The sequence below is a fragment of the Benincasa hispida genome, chromosome 2 (assembly GCF_009727055.1).
Source record: "Benincasa hispida cultivar B227 chromosome 2, ASM972705v1, whole genome shotgun sequence".
NCBI classification, from domain to species: domain Eukaryota; kingdom Viridiplantae; phylum Streptophyta; class Magnoliopsida; order Cucurbitales; family Cucurbitaceae; genus Benincasa; species Benincasa hispida.
In genome coordinates, this window is record NC_052350.1 from 44,534,979 (window position 1) to 44,550,865 (window position 15,887).

At 36.7% G+C, this 15,887-nt stretch overlaps 1 protein-coding gene across 1 annotated transcript; it reads left to right on the forward strand.

The window, feature by feature from the left end:
• The first annotated feature begins 531 nt into the window (after nucleotides 1-531).
• Nucleotides 532-879, forward strand: LOC120072119 (uncharacterized mitochondrial protein AtMg00810-like). Its single transcript, XM_039024530.1, has one exon. It carries the CDS (start codon nucleotides 532-534, stop codon nucleotides 877-879), a length of 348 nt encoding a protein of 115 aa, XP_038880458.1.
• The last annotated feature ends 15,008 nt before the right edge of the window (nucleotides 880-15,887 follow it).

The window sequence follows — 15,887 nt, forward strand, 5'->3', positions numbered from 1 at the left end:
TTAAGTATAAGTCTGATGGGATCCTTGATAGGTACAAGGCCAGACAGGTTGCTAAATGATTTACTCAGACATATGAGATCGATTACTCAGAAACTTTTTCTCAGTTTCTATTAACAAAAACTGGCATATCCATCAATTTGATATAAAGAATGCATTCCTAAATGGTGAGTTAGCAGAAGAGGTATATATGAGCCCTCCTCTTAGGTTTAAAGCACAATTTGATAATCGGGTTTGTAAACTCAGAAAATCCTTATATGGCTTAAAACAGTCTCCGAGAGCATGGTTTGATAGATTCACCACATTTGTTAAGTTCCAAGATTTTGTTCAAGTGCATTCTGATCATACCTTGTTCACAAAGAAATTAGCATCCAGGAAGATTGCGTTGTTAATTGTGTACGTTGATGACATTGTTCTGTTAAGTGACGATACAACAAAGATTGTCAAATTAAAATGGAGAATAGTAGATGAGTTTGAAATCAAAGATCTTGGCAGTCTAAGATATTTCCTCTAGATTTATTGAGGGAAACAGAAATGACTAGATGTAAACCCATTAATACTCCTATTGAAGTCCATACCAACCTAGGAGATTCTGTTGAAGGAGTTCCAATTAATAAAGAAAGGTATCAGTGTCTCTTAGGGAAATTGATTTACTTGTCTCATACCAGATTAGATAGATCTTATGCTGTCAGTATGGTCAGTCAGTTTATGCAAGCTCCCTACGAGAAGCATATAGAGGTTGGTACTCGAATTCTGAGGTATCTGAAATCTGCTCCGGGGAAAGGCTCAATGTTCAAAAAACATGACAAAAGAACCATCGAGGCTTATATTGACTCAGATTGGGCAGGATCTGTTACAGATCGAAAGTTAACCTCTGGATAATGTACCTTTGTGTGGGACAATCTTGTTACCTCGCAAAGTAAGAAATAAGGGTTAGTTACTAACAGTAGTGTTAAGGTAGAATACAGGGCTATGAGTCTGGGAATATGTGAAGAGATATGATTGAAGAAAGTTTTGTCTGATCTTTACCAGGGCAGTCATGAGCCTATGAAATTTTATTGTGATAACAAGGGAACTATCAATATTGCCAACAATCCAGTATAACATGTATTGGGATTGGTGTCCTAATTCTCTTGGAGTCTCGTTGTTTTGTAAAGATACACATTGTTTAATGAATAAAATAAGTGTTATTTAATTCTGGTATTTATTCATATCCAATAAACAAAGCTCATTGGTTATCTTATGTGAACTTAAGCATGTATATGTGATATACAAGTGGATCATGCCTTCAGTGATAACCTAAATAGGTCTATAGTATAAGGATTAAGGTGGTATACATGATCCTGGAGACACTATGGATACGACCCGCTTTGTAGAGGTTTGCAAGTGTTGTAAACTACTACAGGTGGTAGATCCTGACCATTCATGTAGAGACATGCGAGCAGGAGTGTCCTATACAAAGAGTTTGTATAAGACCTGGACCACGAGATTACTAGATTCTATATATAACGTTGTTGATACTAGAGACTTGCATCTCACCTAAACGACCATAGGTGACACGACCTCAATCCTGAGTGTTTTGGGAACTCTTTCCTTTGAGGGCGGTCCTTTAATTAGTATGGGTGAGAGTGGCCAGATTGCCAACTCAACATGCCTACCTTTTTGGGGACTTGTCTGATCTGGGAGCTGGGAACGCAATCCATAAGATGGAATTCACTTCTTTTCGAAAGCAGGGATAAGTAGAGAGATTGCTCCCTTAAGGGCTGATTTCGGGGCCTTGAACATAGTGGCCACAACTTCTCTTTGGAAGAGAAAGACTCAGTCATAGTGGGACTATGACTTATGTTCATTAGAGGGATCAGTGGTACTTTGAGGAGACAGATGTAACTATAGGGGCATAATAGTTATTGGCCTAATTGTACTTACAAGCAATCTGTGAAAGGTTGTCGCACTGCTGATTGGTTAAGATTGACACATAGTATATCTATGGTAAGGAGAGCTTAACTGTCGGTCTTTAGTGGAGTGCTTGGTAGATTAATGGATGGTGGATCCCGTGACTAAAGAGTTTAGTTAGTTATTCACGTACTGTTGGAGCTTCGAGCTACAGGTCCATAAGTTCCCCTTGGTAGCTCAAATGGATTCAATTGAGGATCAGTTCTTGGTGTTGATTTGAAATGTTCAAATTGACAAGAGGTATTTTGATTATATATGATATAATTCGATATGATGTATAAGATACATCTAGTGGAGGATTGATGTAAATGAGATTTACATTAGAGTACCATGGAATAGAACAAGAACTATGGTTTAATATATTCATGAGATGAAATATTAAACCTATAGGTTTAAATATAGTATGATAAGTTGGTTATCATTTATATTTATATATATTAATTATTGTATAAATTAATTATTTTTCTTTAATAACCAAATGAGTGGGTGGTTATTAGATTCATGGTAACCATGAGTTTTGAAAAAAAAATGGTTTCTAATTTAGAATGATTTTTACAAACTGCTGAAAAGTTTTCGTAAAAGTGTTTTTTGAGTTTTCTCTCTCGCCTTAAAGAAACTCACGTAGTTGTCAAGTAAATATGGATTTACTAAAATGACGGCTAGGGCAAGCTAAACTATGTGTAAGTTCGAGCTTAACGATCGTACAGTATTTATCCAAACGACTGTATAATTTTGCTAGACGATTGCTTACCTAAAGTAACGTATCGTGTAGTTTCTAATAGGCGACAGAGCGAGCTAAACGATGAGCTAAATTGATCGCATAGTTTTTAACTAGACGAATTGCATAGCTTTTAATCTAAACGATTGGGCATCGACCTATACGATAGGTCTCCACCATTTCCCACTTTCCCAGTCGTGTACGCGATCGGTGTTTCCTCCTTCGTCTACCTCATACCAAGTCCGAACCAAGTCCACCCTCTGGATTCTCACACTGAGAATACCAAGATAGCCTTATTGGTGGTGTCATACTCAACTCAACACCGTCGAGTTCTGTGGAGGTCGTTCGTGTTGCTGGGGAGGCCGTTCGTGTTTCTGGAAGTTCGTGACTGAGGCGATCGTTGAGGACGAGTGTTAAGAGTTCGTGTAGATCGAGCGTTTGAAGTTGCTGTTGTTCGAGTGGTCGTGCGTAAAGGAGCGTGGAGACGCATCTGCAAATGTTCGTACAGTTTTTCCCTTTGTACATTTGTAGTTTTTCATGCTGTAATTTCTATATCTGCAACTGTAAATATATTGTTCATTCATGATTGTGATTTGGAATAATCTTTTTCCGCTGCTCATGAAAATCTCGAATCTGATTTCCTTCAATTGGTATCAAAGCCAGGTTCTCTGATATTCCAAATTACAGATCTGAGTTGAACGCATTTTTCAGTCACGGTGGGTTTCTGCATTTGTAGTTAACCGTTTTCTGCATCTATGGTTGCGTCGATGAATGTTTCAGGTTTAAATTACCTTTTTGTTAAAGGTTTCAGTATTACAAAGTGTTAATTGTAAAGGCCCCTGTGTTTTTGGGCGAAATTAACATCAAAATCGAATCTCTAATTCAAAAAGTTTGAGTTCGTCGAGTCGTTCGTGATGAAGCTTCGGTGCATGACGATGCGGTTCTCAACGAAGAAGAAGATCAAGCGTTGGTTGGATCGTGTAGCCTTTAGGTAAACGATCGTTGGGATTTAACTAAGCGATCACTTAGATTTTTCTAAACGACCGTGTAGTATTTTCTAATCGATTGTTTAGCTACTGCTAAGCGATGAGGTAAATCGTTTACCGTATCGCGTGGCGTTGGTTGCGCGATCGCGTAGGCGCTGGAGGTAGATGATCGTAGAAGGAGCATGCGATGCTCGTCGTTTAGTAGAAGGCGCGCGTTAGATGATCATGTGCTAGCAAGCTTCATCACTTAGTTACTATCTATGCGATCGCGCGTATGCGATGCGGAGGCATTAGTTAAGTGATCGCTTAGGCGATGGTACTTCATGGTATCGTAGTCGTTTAGACGATCGCGAAAGGTGAGCATTGAGCGTAGCGTGCTAAGCGATCGTGTACTTCAGGCTTCATCGCTTAATAAAGGTACACAATCGTGTAATAACAGCTAAACGATCATTTAGATTTTTCTAGTCGATCGTATAGTAAATGTTAAATGATCATTTAGCTCTGGGAGTGTTGGTAAGCAATAGAGCAAAGTGTTTATTTTACCGTGTAGACAATCGCGGGGTACTTAGTACACGATGGTTGGAGAAGCGATGCTTTGCCCAAGCGGTTCAAGACCCGGTTCACCTGTTTGAACCAAAGACTCCTTGTCTTTGTAATAGTTGCCTTTTTTTTGTGTTTTTAAGGTAATTTTACTCGGTTCATTAGCATAGTTATACATGTGATGTATGGTACTTATATGCCAAAGTGTTTGTCATATAGTTAAAAACCCACCTTAGGTTGTGCAATTATTCATGCATCATGTATTATAAATGTTATAATATTGCATGAAGAAATTACTTGAAAGCATGCGCATGCATTATGAATTATAAGAGTTATATTTTGCATGCAGTGAGCATTATCATGCATCATCCTTTTATTATAAGTGTTATAGTCTAAGGGTGAATGGAAGCATGTTTTGCTTGTTTCATTGCTGTTTTGTATAAGTGTTATATAAAAGAAGTAGCAATGAATGGATAATGCATTGAGTATGAGACTTTAGGCTGTTTACCAGCATTATGAAATGTCTTGCATGTGTTAGTTTTAGCATTGGTGGTTGTGTTTCCGTTTATGAAGTGTTATAAAAGAAATTAGACCATAGAATCAATGAATTTAGAGTTTCATGTGGACTTAGGGTGAACTCAAGTTTTTAAAAAGGGTTTTAAAATTGGATTGAGATAGACCTAAGTTCAAATGGTTCTAAAGAGTTTAAGTAACCTGATTAATCTTTTTAAAATCGGTTTAAATAGGATTAAATTGGTTGAATAAATGATTAAATTTGTTTGTAAAACCTATTTATAAGGGACCTTTTGTCTAAGGGCGGGTTCTGGCTAAGCTGGGATTCCTTAATTGAAGAAATGTAACACTCTACCTGGGAACCTACTTGGAAAGGTGAAGTAGATAGATTTCCACAGCATGCGACGATTTGGTAAAGATTCGTTTAAGAGTTTAATGGATGATGATCAAAAGTTTTTTCAACTATCCAAGGTAGAAGTTACTCTTAGGAAAACCTAAAAGTTACTTAGTTAAAATTCTTAGCCATATTTTTTTTAGTAAGCTAAACCCTAGTTTATAAAATACTCAGTGGGAGGAAGAGATGTATCTGATATGTCTATGATTTCACTCACGTTTTCTCCCTATATGTTTCACGTCGTGAGATTCATGCTTGGCCTCGTGGTGCCCAGGATGCATCCTCCTTCGGATGGTGTTTGCATGAGTCAATATCAAGGTGGGTGGAAGGGTGTGTGTCAAACACCCTATGGTCTCTGTCATTGGTTTACACCGTGAGATCATTTCTGTACTCCCTCGGTGTCTCCTTTGGTGTGTCCCCCTTCGGATGGGTTTTTGTGCAGTTGGTCAATATCAAGGTAACTCCAGAAATGAATAGGGTCGCTTTAGGTTTTGTCCAAATCGGATTTTTCCCTTCAGATTGGCCTTTTGGGATGGACCTTTAGGATTAAAATGGCGGGTCACACTTAATGATCTCTTAGCCAAATCAATGATGGCTAGTTGTTATAAGAGCAAGAGTTGTTCTGGTATTAATGACCGGTTGAGAACTTCTCAATTCAGAGGAGGGATAACTGACCTCCCTTTAGCGGCTTTTGTCCTAAACCTTTGAAGTGTCATTGCGAAAGTAAATGTCACACGAGGTTCATGTTAGTTTTGCTAAAACCTTATTGGATGTTGTTTTGTTTTACAACGAATATTTGCTTAAAACCTAACGTAGGTCAATGTGTTTTTCTTTTCAGCAACTTGTTAGTATTTTTGTCTAAAGCTTTTAAAAATGACCGATTAATTACAGTGGAAAGAATCGTGTAAAACGAATTTCGTGGCAAACGTCCTCGATCCCACTACTCTCCAAAAGAGGAGATAAGACAGTAAATATGGTTTATTGGTTTTGGAGACATGTCTGGTAGAGAATGATGATTCTGCCTGGATCCTCGATTCATGTGCTATCCATCATGTTAGTTCCTCTTACCAAGGATTTAGTTCCTGGCAAATGTTGTCACTGGGAGAGATGACACTTTGAGTCGGTACTGGTGAGGTTGTTTAGGCTATTGCTGTAGGCAGGCTAAAGTTATTTGTTGACAAGAAACATTATCTGTTACTGGATAATGTTTTTGTAGTTTCTCATGTTAAGAGGAACTTGATCTCGGTTTCTTGTCTCATTGAACAAGGCTACACCGTCTCTTTTTTTTAGAATAAAGTGTTTATTTTTAAGAATGAAATGGAGATTGTTATGGTTCAATGGAAAATAACATATATGTACTAAGGCTGTTAGTATAAAAGCCTTGTTTAACACTGAAATGTTCAGTACGGCAACAACAGCTAAAAGACCAAAGGTTTCCCCTAAGGAAAATGCCCATCTTTTGCATCTTAGGTTAGGTCACATCATCCTCAATAGGATTGAGAAGTTTGTGAAAAGTGGACTTCTAAAGAGTTTAGAAGAAAACTCCTTGTCGGTATGTGAATCATGCCTCGAAGGCAAGATGACTAAACGACCTTTTACTGGAAAAGGTTACAGAGCCAGGGAAGCCTTGGAGCTTGTACATTTAGACCTTTGTNCATGCCTCGAAGGCAAGATGACTAAACGACCTTTTACTGGAAAAGGTTACAGAGCCAGGGAAGCCTTGGAGCTTGTACATTTAGACCTTTGTGGTCTGATGAATGTTAGAGCTCGTGGTAGGTATGAATATTTCATGTTTTTCATAGATCATTATTCAAGGTTTGGGTATCTCTTCCTAATGCAACATAAGTTTGAAGCTTTTGACAAGTTCAATGAGTATAAGGCTGAAGTTGAAAACTTGTTAGGTAAGAAGATAAAAACACTACGATCTGATCGTGGTGGAGAGTATATAGACCTCCAATTCTAGAACTATATGATAGAACATGGGATTGTGTCCCAACTCTCGGTCCCTGGTACACCTCAGAAGAATGGTGTATCAGAACGGAGAAACAGAACCTTGTTGGATATGGTTCAGTCTATGATGAGTTATGCTCATCTTCCAGACTCGTTTTGAAGTTTTGCAGTGTAGATTTCATGTTATATCTTGAACAATGTTCCCTTGAAAAGTGTTTCTGAAACACCTTTTGAGTTATGGAGAGGCCGTAAAGGTATTTTATGCCACTTGAGGATTTGGGGCTATTCGACACATGTGCTAGCGTTTAAACCAAAGAAGTTGGAACTGCGTTCGAAGGTTTGTCCCTTTGTAGGCTACCCCAAGGAAATGAGAGGAGGATACTTCTATGATCCGAGTGAGAACAAAATGTTTGTTTCCACAAATGCTATCTTCTTGGAAGAAGATCACATGAGGGATCATAAGCCACAAAGTAATCTCGTTTTACGTGAGTTCTCATGTGAGACTGAGACTGTTGAGGGTTCAACAAGAGTTGTTGAACAAGCCGACAGATCAACAAGAGTTGTTGAGGTCGGAACGTTAAGTCAACGAGCTCAAGAGTTGAGACTGCTTCGACGTAGTGGGAGGGTTATGAACCCACCGAATCGCTACATGGGTTTGACTGAAGCCCAAAACGTCATTACGAATGATGGAGTCGAGGATCCGTTGTCTTTTAAGAAAACAATGAAGGATGCTGACAAAGATGAATAGGTTAAGGCCATGAACTAGGAAATGGAGTCTATGTACTTCAATAATGTCTGGGAGCTTGTTGATCCACCTAATGGGGTAAGACCTATTGGGTGTAAGTGGATCTATAAGCGAAAGAGAGGTGTAGATGGAAAGGTGCAAACCTTTAAGGCTAAACTCGTTGCAAAGGGTTATACGTAGGTTGAGGGAGTTGACTATGAGGAAACTTTCTCTCCTGTTGTCATGCTTAAGTCTATCAGAATTCTTCTATCCATAGCCACATTTTATGATTATGAACTATGGCAAATGGACGTCAAGACTGCCTTTATTAATGGTAATCTTGAAGATACCATCTATATGACTCAACCAGAGGGGTCTGTAGTTGCAGATCAAAAGCAAAGAGTTTGCAAGCTTAATAGGTTCATATATGGACTGAAAAAAACATCTAGATCTTGGAACATCAAATTTGACATTGTTTTCAAGTCGTTTGGCTTTGATCAGAACGTTGATGAGCCTTGTGTTTACAAAAAGATCATCAACAGCTCAGTAGCTTTCCTGGTACTGTATGTGGATGATATCCTACTCATTGGGAATGATGTAGGGTATCTGACTGACATTAAGAGTTGGCTAGCTACCCAGTTCCAAATGAAAGATTTGGTGAGGCATAGTATGTTCTCGGGATCCAGATTATTTGGGAACTCAAGAACAAACGGTTAGCCCTATCTCAGGCATCGTACATTGATCAAATGTTAATAAGGTACGAGATGCAAGATTCCAAGAGGGGTTTGTTACCTTTCAGGCATGGAATCGTTCTGTCTAAGGATCAATATCCTAAGACACCTCAAGAAGTTGAGGAGATGAGGCGGATTCCCTATGCTTCTGTTGTAGGAAGCTTGATGTATGTAATGTTGTGTACCAGACCTGACATTTGTTATGCAGTAGGGATTGTCAGTCGGTATCAGTCAAATCTAGGATTTGATCAGTGGACAGCGGTCAAGATGATCCTCAAGAATCTTCGAGAACGAGGGACTACATGCTTGTGTATAGAGATAAGGATCTGATCCTTACGGGATACATGGATTCTAAATTTCAGACCAATAGATATTCTCGCAAATCGACATTGGGGTCAGTGTTTACTCTAAATGGAGGAGCTGTAGTCTAGCAAAGCATCAAGAAAAGATGCATCGCAGACTCCACTATGGAAGCCAAATACATAGCGTCTTGTGAAGCAGCTAAAGAGGCTGTTTGGCTGAGAAAGTTACTTTCAGATTTGGAAGTTGTTTCAAATATGGATTTGCCTATCACTCTTTATTGTGATAACAACGGGGCTGTGTAGGGTTGTCATACTGCTGATTGGTTAAGATGGACACATAATATATCTGCGGTAAGGAGAGTTCAGCTATCAATCTTTAGTGGAGTGTTTGGCAGTTAACGGATGGTGGATCCCGTGACTAAAGAGTTTAGTCAGTTATTCACGTATCGTTAGAGCTTCAAGCTACAGGTCCATAACGTCCCCTTGGTAGCTCAATGGATTCAGTTGAGAATTAGTTCTTGGTGTTGTTTTGAAATGTTCAAATTGATAAGAGGTATTTTGATTATATATGATATAATCGGTATGATGGATAAGGTATATCTAGTGGAGGATTGATGTAAATGAGATTTATATTAAGTACCATAGAATAGAAAAAGAACTATGGTTTATATGTTTTATGAGATAAAATATTAAAACTATAGGTTATAAATATAGTATGATAAGTTGGTTATCATTTATTTTTATAATAATATTAATTATTGGATAATTAATTATTTTTCTTTAATAATCAAATGAGTGAGTGGTTATTGGATTCATGGTAACTGTGAGTTTAAAAGGATTTCCTAATTTTAGAATGATTTTACAAACTATTGAAAAGTTTTTGTAAAAAGTATTTTTTGAGTTTCTCTCTTGCGCAAAAGAAATTCACATAGTAATCAAGTAAATACGAATTTACTAAACGACGGCTAGGGCAAGCTAAACGATCATGCAGTGGCGACTAAACGATCATACAGTATTTACCAAATGATTGCATAGTTTTGCTAGACGATTGCTTGTCCAAAGTAAACAATCGTATAGTGTCTGTAGGCGACAGACCGAGCTAAACGATGAGCTAAACGATCGCATAGATTTTGCTAGACGATCACATAGCTTTATCTAAATGATTGGGCATCGACTTATACGATAGGTTTCTGTCGTCTCCCATTTGCCCAGTCGTGTATGTGACGGTGTTTCCTTCATTGTCTACCTCATACTAAGTCCGAACCGAGCCCACCCTCTGGATTCTCACACCGAGAATACCAAGGTAGCCTCATTGGTGGTGTCATACTCAACTCAACACCGTCAAGGTTCTGTGGAGGCCGTTCGTGTTGCTGAGGAGTTCGTGACCGAGACAATCATTGAGGACGAGTGCGAAGAGTTCGTACTGTGTTGCGGTCGTGTAGATCGAGCGTTCGAAGTTGTTGTTGTTCGAGTGGTTGTGCGCAAAGGAGCGTGGAGACGCATCTGCAAATGTTCGTACAGTTTTTCCCTTTGTGCATTCGTAGTTTTTCATGCTGTAATTTCTGTAATTATTTATATAACCGCTTGTTTGAAGTCGACTGTAAATATATTGTTCATTAATGATTGTGATTTGGAATATTCTTTTTCCGCTACTCATGGAAATCTCAAATCCGATTTCCTTCAACATGATAGAACAAAACATGTGGAGATTGACAGACACTTTATTAAAGAAAAACTAGACAATGGTAGTATTTGTATTCCTTACATTCCTTCAAGCCAACATGTTACTGATGTCCTCACTAAAGGATTGCCAAGGCAGAGCTTCGATGCTTGTGTGAGCAAGTTGGGTCTTATTGATATCTACGCCCCAACTTTAGGGGGGTGTTGAAATATGGTGTATTTGCCCTAAGGGCATTTTAGTCTTTTACTTCTCTCTGCTATTTTAAGGTTGTTCTGAGTCTATTTAATTTTAAGTTTGTGGTGCTTTGTAAATGTAACAAATTAATAAGAATTTATTTATCGCGGTTTTTTCTCCCTGAGTGATTTTAAGCCATAACTCCCTATCTCTAGAATGCATGTTTGAGTTATATACTGATAAAAGATTAACTTTGTTTCTAAAGCTACTTTTTTCCTTGTTTAATGAGATCTAGTTCACTTACTATCTTTAGCAGTTGAGTATGTCTATTTAAATCAATCTCTCAATTGGATTCAAGCAATGTAGTACACATACATCAAACAAGATGAACTTTGGCTTATGCAAGACTTAAGGAAAATGTCAGTTTATCTTTCTCAACCCATGTAAAATTTAGTTGGACATGATTAAAGATAGAAGACATGAATGGATAAAATGTGAAAGACATCATATTTATATTAAGAGTATGAGTTTTCCAATCTCAATTACTTAATACAAAACGTAGATGTAAAGAAAAATATAGTAGATAACAGAGAATGGAAATGTCAAGCAGGTGGTCGCAATCTCTTGCTTCCTTTGGCTTGTGTGGTGGTTGCTTCACGATAGTTGCAATGGAGGATGACGGTGCTATCTCTCTTTTCAAAGAAGAAAACTGAGTTGTCATGCAAGGTACTTCAAAGATAAGCTCAAGAGGTTGAAGATGGTGGAAATGTGGAGATTTTTTGGTAGAGTTTCGGCCAATTTCTTGAAAGAAAATCACACCCTTTAACTTCAATTTCAATGGGCTATTATAGACATCAAGTGGGAAGCTTTTTTGCCTCTTTCTACTGATGCACTGACACCTTTGCATTTGATTCCAAGTGATGCTGCATTGATTATTCACGTCACAAATTCATTGGTTCTGTCTTAAATGTCTCGAATAAGCTACCAACTTGCACCTTGATTTGACTTCATTCGGCCACACATTTTGTTGTTTTCTATCATGTTGTTTGCTCAATGTGTAGTCCTTTGTGTGCAAGATTCGATGTTGATCTGATCACTTTCCATGCACCCATGACTGCAACTTTTGTTTCTTTGATTTATTTTTGTTTCACTTCATTCAAATCCTGCGTTCAAAGGTGTTAGATTTTATAATATCCAAGATTGATTAGTTTTGTAACATATGAACTTAAGGTGTGATTATCTGCATGAATTTCATATCAAGTTAATGTCTTTACCTGTAATTTTTCTTAACTATTCGTAAATAAAAAGATATAAAAGCTTGTATTTCTATAGATATAATTTCATATCAAGATTTTCCACATAAAGAAATATTTGCATAAACAGTATTTCTAGAAAACATCTCTTTGTCAGATAAGTTGAATGCAGAGACAACCCAAGAGGCATCCGTCGACTTAAAACAAATATTGCCAACACACAACTTCTAACAAACTCCCCCTTTCAATATTTTTTTAAGTTATGACAAATAGGCAAAAAGCATAAAGAAACAAATAAAAGAATAGTTGAAACTTTCAGGATTCAACTTAAATATATTCATACGAATGTACAATATCAGTAATAAATAATAAAAAAAAAAGGGATATAACTATTAACCAAACCAAAAAAGAAAAAAAAAAAAAAAAACAACCACCACCACCACCACCATAAGCACCACCAACCAAACCAAGCCATAACTTCTCCCCTTTTAGACATGCTTAAAAAAATGAAACAAAAACCAGAGCCAGAGAAATACACAACCAAACTCCAAACTAGCTTGCATTGTATTTTGTATTGTACATCTAACTAGCTTTTAGACAAGTGGGAGATTGTTGGGATTAGTACCCTAAATCTTGTGGTTTTCATAATTTGTAAACTCTATATAAATTGTTATTAACAAAATAAATAGTTATTTTATTTGTGCATTAACTCAATCCAATAAACTAAGATACGATGTTATTTTATGTAACTTAAACTTGTATATGGTTGACATATAGGTTGCTCATGTTTAAGTTATAACCTAAATGGTCTGTAGTATATGAATAACATTGGGTGCCTTATCTTGGTGACATTACGTATACGACTCACTTTGTAATTGCTACAAGAGTTGTAAAGTATTACAAATGATGTGATCCTAATCGTTCGTGTGGAGACATGCGAGTGATGGTATCCTATACAAAGAGTTTGTATAAGATCAGACCACGAAATGATTAGTCTCTCTTTATAATATCGTTGATTGAAGAGATCAACATTTCATAGGATGATCATACATGACTCGACTTTAATCTTGAGTGGGTTATGAACTCCTACCTATGATGGCAATCCTTTGATCCGTATAGGTGAAAATGGCCTGATTTGCCCACTCATTAAGCCTTCCATTTTGGGGATTTGTTCGAATAGGGAGCTGAAAATATAGCTATATAATATGAAATTCACTTCTTCCCATTTTTAAGGTAAATAGATGAATTGCTCCCTTAAAGGCTGATTCCGAGTCTTAAACAATGAGGTCTCACCCTCTCATTAGCCCGAGAGGGATTAGTTTCTAGTTGGACTATAAACTATCTATTCATTAGAGAGATCAGTGATACTTAATGAGTTAGATGTAATATAGGGGTACAACAATAATTTGACCTAGTTGTCAATACGAGCTGGGTCGACTGACTGTTGATTGGTTATATCCATGAAGACAGAAATATATCTACAGTTCAAAGAGTGCAGCTATGAGTCTTTAGTGGAGTGGCCTATAGTTAATGAATGTCGATTAATTTAATTAAAAAGTTTAATTAATTAATCTCGTATTATTAGAGCTTCAAATCTGTAGGTCCATTAGGTCCACTTGCTAGATCATTAAAGATAAAATAAGGAATAAATATTTTTGGAATAATTTAAGTTGTTCAAATTATTTAGGGGATATAGAGGTGTGATTTATATTAATGTGATTAATATAAAATATAACGTATATTAGTACATTTTAATAGATAGTTAATTATAAATATGATTTACTATATAAAAGAGAGATAAATATTTGAATAAGATTCAAATTAAAATAAAATATATAGATGCATTATAATATAAAGTTAATTTTGAATGTGTTTGAAAATTATACTTTATTATATGAGATTAACATATTTGAATGAGATTCAAATATTAATTGTATGGATGAGATTCATATAATTACTATAGTTAAAATTAATATGAATGTGATTCATATTAAAACTATAGGTTATGTGAGAGGATATTATTTGAATATGACTAAAATGAAGTTCAAATATATGATATTTAAATTTATTAATTAATTAATATTCATTTAATAATATATTAAATTTGATTTAATATATATTAAATAAATTAAATTTAGAATAACTCCACGGTTGAAAGGAGGGGAGTTTTAACTCCCTCTCCCTCCACCACTCTCACATAAGAGTTTTTGCAGAGAGTTTTTTGGAAAAAAAAAAAAAGGTGCGAAAGTGTTGTTAATAAACACACTAGAGAACTTTCTGCAAAAAGAAAACTCTTTCAAGCAAAATCTCCTCTCTTTCAAGAACTCTTTCCCATCCAAAAGGATCCCACAATCTTGTATTTTTTGCCTGAAAATAACAAGGAAGCTCAAGCTGTGGTGTCTAAAGAAGTTTCTCGTTCGTATTCTTGGAGGAAGCTTTGTAGTACGAGGAGTTCGTAACTGTTGGTGAGATCAACACAAGGAGAATAATTTCATTGAAGATAGTCTTTGAAGGTAAGTTTCCTTGTCCCTAAAGCATGCCAAGTTAGATATGTTTACCATGTATCTCTTTGTTTTATCTGGTTTTCGAGTTCTTAACATGAATAACAATGACACATGTGTTCACATGCTTCCGCTAAGGAACTCAATTCCTTCACATAAAACATTAGACAAACATAAATAAAAAATAAAAGGAACACCAAAGATTGATAACATAGTTCGATGAATACCATTTACATCTGCGAGCAGTGTGCCTAAGAAAGATAACTTCACTAATATACGATAAGTAATTACAACGTAGTACTTATCTATAACTATAACATGATTACAATGACCTTCGTAAAGCTTAATCACTCAACCATTCACTAGGCTCCCCCTATATGTGAGATTCCCTGTCTTGGTGACTTCGGCCTCTCCTTAAGTATTGATAAGTGAAGAACGACTTAGGCTCCCTGTAAAGCCCGAACCCTAATTATTTTACGTAAGAGTAAGTAATGAGATGTCTCCTAATAAGTTAAATGAAGCCATGTTTTAGGAGGGTTAGAGGCTGGAAGCAAGGAGAAATAAGCTCTTGTGTAGCTAAGTGTAAACCCCGAATTCAAAGTATCCTAAACAAGCATGTTTGGCTAAAGGAATATATATTAAATATCATATAAGTGAAAATCCATGCTATTTAAATAAGTGGTAGAGAAAGGAAAAGGAAAACATAAAATAAGGAAGCTCACTTATTGGTTTGACACGTGGCGATTAATCCTTGAATTTTGGGGGCGGTAGGAAGATTAAAAGGGAAAAGGAACTTCAAAAGTTTGGTTTGGCAATTTACATGAACAAATTTTGTGAAATCAGTGCCATTTTAAAGCTGGGAAAATCTAGTTTTCAAAGTTGTCTTGCCGGAGAAAGATGGCAAGAGAAGAAGAAGAATGGAAAGTGATGAAATTAAAGAAGAGACAGAATCTCGGGTTAATTAGGGCCTGAGGTGAAGATTGGGAGCTCTAGGCCAAACTATAGGGAATTTGTGGCTGAAATTAAGGTAAGAAAGTTAACTCAATTCTAAACATGTTTGTAGAAGGAAGTTTCTTCAAAAGAGGTATGGATTTTGAGTTATGAATTTTTAAAGTTGTAACAGAGAACCTGTGCATAAGCAGACAGCTGCTTGGGAAGAATAAGCAAACAACTCACCGTGGAGATTATAGCAAGATTTTGTGAAGAGGATCTCGCTAATAAAGGAGATCTCACTAATTTTGTGAAGTGGATCTCGCTAATGAAGGAAATCTCACTAGAATTTGGGCTGGTATCGCTGGCATCTCTGGTTATGAGTATCGTTGGTGTCGCTCATGGAGATCTTGCTGGTGTCACTCTAGGGGATCTCGCTGGTGTCGCCCATGGGGATCTCGCTAGTAAGGCAATCTTTGATGAAGAAAATTCCATTAGTAAATGAACTATTTGAGGTATTTTGCTAAGAATTCTAAGTAG

Excerpts from the sequence above, each read along its gene's own strand:
- LOC120072119 (XM_039024530.1), top strand. The coding sequence starts at position 532 with ATGACTAGATGTAAACCCATTAATACTCCTATTGAAGTCCATACCAAC.